The 3587-nt window shown below is 47.0% G+C and overlaps 1 protein-coding gene across 1 annotated transcript in view; it reads right to left on the minus strand.

The window, feature by feature from the left end:
• The window catches only part of si:ch211-191i18.2 (uncharacterized protein LOC564095 homolog), a 13963-nt gene extending 13812 nt beyond the window's left edge, over positions 1 to 151 (minus strand). The window contains exon 1 of the mRNA XM_062528974.1: positions 1 to 151. This exon is cut by the window's left edge and continues 33 nt beyond it. Within this exon, the coding sequence (XP_062384958.1) occupies positions 1 to 61 (61 nt within the window). The 5' untranslated portion in view covers positions 62 to 151.
• Positions 152 to 3587: the final 3436 nt, after the last annotated feature.

Raw genomic sequence — 3587 nt, forward strand, 5'->3', positions numbered from 1 at the left:
CCAGGCAGACAGTCAGATGGGGAAGCCTGGACATGCTGCACAGAAGAGAGTGTGTGTGCATGAGAGTGTGTGTGTGTGTGCGTGCGAGAGAGAGAGAGAGAGGGAGCGCATGTATGTGGGAGCGAGTGTGTGAGTGATCAGCCTCCACACTGGGCTCTGAATGACTGAAGCAGGCACAAGTGTGAGAGGGGAGGGAAAGAGAGAGCGAGGGGAGGGGAAAGGGAGGGATGGGGAGGGAGAGAGGGAGGAAAGAGAGAAGGACAGGGAGGGGGGGAGTGGCTGGTGAGAAGATTCCCCATGCCTGGATGCCCCCACACAACCCAGTGCTACTTTGGCCGGCAAGTTGGTGATTCAGGATCAGCGGTGTAGTAGCCAGAAGGCGGCTGAAGTTGGGGTCTTAATCATTTAAGTAAAAAGGGTTTAGTGGGAGGTGGACGGGTTAGGGGTGAGATGAGGATTATAGGCTCCTGAATGTAACCACCCATTTCTTCCTAAATGCTCCCATCATGGATTAACGTTAGTGTTTGATGAACCAGTTTAAGACCAGTATTTCAGGTCATAGAGTCTGTATAAGAGGTCAGCCAGACTAACCCAAACTGATTATAATCACTACGTCAGTCAGTCTCACTGACGACACTCAAACATCCCAGTCCAGCGAGAGAGTTAACGTCACGCTAATATAACAACTCGTTACAAAATGACAACATAGGGTATAAGAAGCAGTCCAGCGCAATTAGGGCACAACGACTGGTCAGTTAACGTTATGTTTGAATACATGTCTTGTGGTTGTAAAACGTTCTCCGTCGTTACTTCCCGACTCTCGAGGTGGGGAATATCTACCCACCTGACCTGACCCCATCGCCCCAGGAAAAAAATTGACGTTAACACATTTGGTTCCACGTTAAAACTGAAGAGGCCCAGTTGCAATTCTGAACATGTTCTGCGGCCCACCTTTACAGTAGGCCTACATACCTGTTATAAGCAGCCTTCAATGCTTTGGATATGAAAGCATGTAATGCCATGTTGCTAGCTTGACATCTCTGTTTGCAATTAAAAGATAATATGAGCCTGGTAGCCACTTAGCTCTCTGAGTGGAGTGCGTTTAAATCGGCATGAGTTTCATGTAAATGCAAGAAACTACAGTAGTTACTGAAGACCAGTGCCGCCGCTACCACCACGCATCACGCACTGTGCGTCGGGTACGAAGTGGCGTCGGGGGCGCCAAACTGCTTTTCATTCTTCCGAATGTTTACAATGTCAAAATGTAGGAACAACATATTACATGCAAAGATGATATGGGTCCTCTCTGCAGCAGACATAATTTCAACGAAATGCTTCTGCATTTCATTTGGAACGCATCTTGAGCAAGCATGAGACAGAGGGTGAGGGTGAGAGAGAGCCTTGTCATTGTTGATAACTGATATCTCCTTTGTGATATAAGACACTTTTAAAAGTAAATCATGATGGCTTCAAAGACATGGCTAGATGAGATGTTGGCGTTATCCGGTTCCCACTGACAATTTATGAACTGCAAGCGTGGCGGTATCTAGTACCAGAGGATACAGTGGTCATTTTCATGTCTTTCTTCAAGTTTCTTCTAGTAAAACTAGCTGACGAGACCATTATCATTTCCTCATCGCATGTTCATGTGCCTAGTTGCAATCACAAGATTCGTTTAATTTATTCAGTAAAAAATGCTGACGAGGTGACACCTACAGTAAGTTGTAGATAGTCCTCAGACATCTCACACATTCGTCAAAACGAATGAAATAGAGAATGGATAAATACAATAAAGATGAATACAATGAGATGCACTGGACCCACTGGAAATCTTATGTTGAAATTCAATGGAGATGTACCTACAGTAGCATGGCCCAAAACATTGTACAATGATATCTGTTATTGGTTATTTAGACTTCTTGTTTTGAAAACACAGGAGACAGGACCCTGACCCTGGCTACGGCCTTGACTGCGAGAGGCCAATTTGATTCAGACCATTGTCTCTAATATATAGAGTCACGTTACGCGTTCTGTGTTCTGTCACTCTCTTCTATTAGGTGTCACCTAGGCTGGCTCAGAGCCATAGATACATACATGTAGCTATATGGCTCTGGACTGGCTATTTCCCCTTAAGTTTTTTGTTTCCAAGTTTTGTCTGGAGATTAATGTATTATCTGTATGGTTAGTGCTCTGGTGCTAAGTTCTCAGGGTGCCAAATTGCCAGATGTTTTTTTAAGTTCTGCATAGGAGGAAGACAAGGACTGAACTAGTCCATCCTCTCTGGTCAGTGGGAGGTTGAAGGGGGAAGTCAGACCGTTTCTACAGAAAAGATAAGAGAATAGGTTCCAGTGATTCTTCATTCTTCTACCTACATGTGTGCTTTTTATCTTTTTCTTGCATGACCCTCTCCATGCTTCTACTATTCTCCCTATTCCTATCACTTTTCCTTCTCGTTCATTTCTGTTGTCTCTTGCTCCTTAGCCTCTGTGCTCTGGTTTAGCCTGCTTGTCTGAGGGCTGATGGACTTGGCTATGTTCCTCAGTGAGCTCTGGCTGTGCTTGTGTGACTTGGCCGGCTGCCCCTTCTCTGTCGTAACTACTCTCCCCCAGTCCCCCCGCCCGCACCCCCCCCCCCCCCCCCCCCCCACTCCATCTCCGCTGACCCGCCCCCACACCCCCCCCCAGCTGTGTGAACAGAACCATGGGGATGGCGTGGGTGACTGGCAGCCGAAGGCGCATACGTGAGGCTAAGCATGTGCCTTCTTCTTCTGCGGAGAATCACTCTCTGACTTTCCTTCCTGCTTCCTCTCAGTGGTGTCCTTCTTCACGGAGGGCTGAAAGTGAACGAGCTCGAGTCGGGGGTCCAGTTTTATATGAGTCATAACGCGTTAGCCGATTGGCTAAAAGCATGCCCCCTACATCACACTGAAAGGGGATATGCCCTCTAATGGGGTGTGAGTGAAACCTCATACGGGCGGCCGAGGAGGCGAATGGGCTCCCAAAGGGGTCATCATAAGGGAGAGTGGGCATGTCATCAGAGTCCACTCAGCGGGTGCATGCCAAGTTAAACTGCCTTCACGTAAGAAGGTCTTAAAGAGGGGCTCTGGCAGACCCACTGCCAAGGGATCAGCACTGGGATTTTATCAGTCCCTTAATCACTTCCTCTCTTTTCCTCAGTCCATTTTTACTCTATTTCGTCATTTTTCCCCTCATTCTCTCTCTATACTACATAGAGGTGCTTCTGTGCTCCCTGTGGATTTGGCATATATGCACTGTGCTTGTCCTGGCCAGCTAAACTACAAGTCTTTTTATAGACTAGTTTCCACATCTCTCCAATCTTTATAAATGCAGTGGGTCACGTCTTTCCTGGCCCTATAACTACTTTGCCAGTGCCCAGGAGGTTAGAGGACATTGCATAGGGGGAAAAAAGGCAGATCTAATGTTAGCGTTTATATTCTTCTCCCCTGGGGTGAATCATCAGCCACGAACAGCAGTTTGGGGGATTGGATTTTGCAGAAGACAAGTGCACAGAGTGAATGGGTTGAAAGAGAAGGCCAAGAGTCTTTATAATGTGAGTGATCATTAATT

This window comes from Sardina pilchardus, chromosome 24 (genome assembly GCF_963854185.1).
Source record: "Sardina pilchardus chromosome 24, fSarPil1.1, whole genome shotgun sequence".
In the NCBI taxonomy this organism is placed as follows: domain Eukaryota; kingdom Metazoa; phylum Chordata; class Actinopteri; order Clupeiformes; family Clupeidae; genus Sardina; species Sardina pilchardus.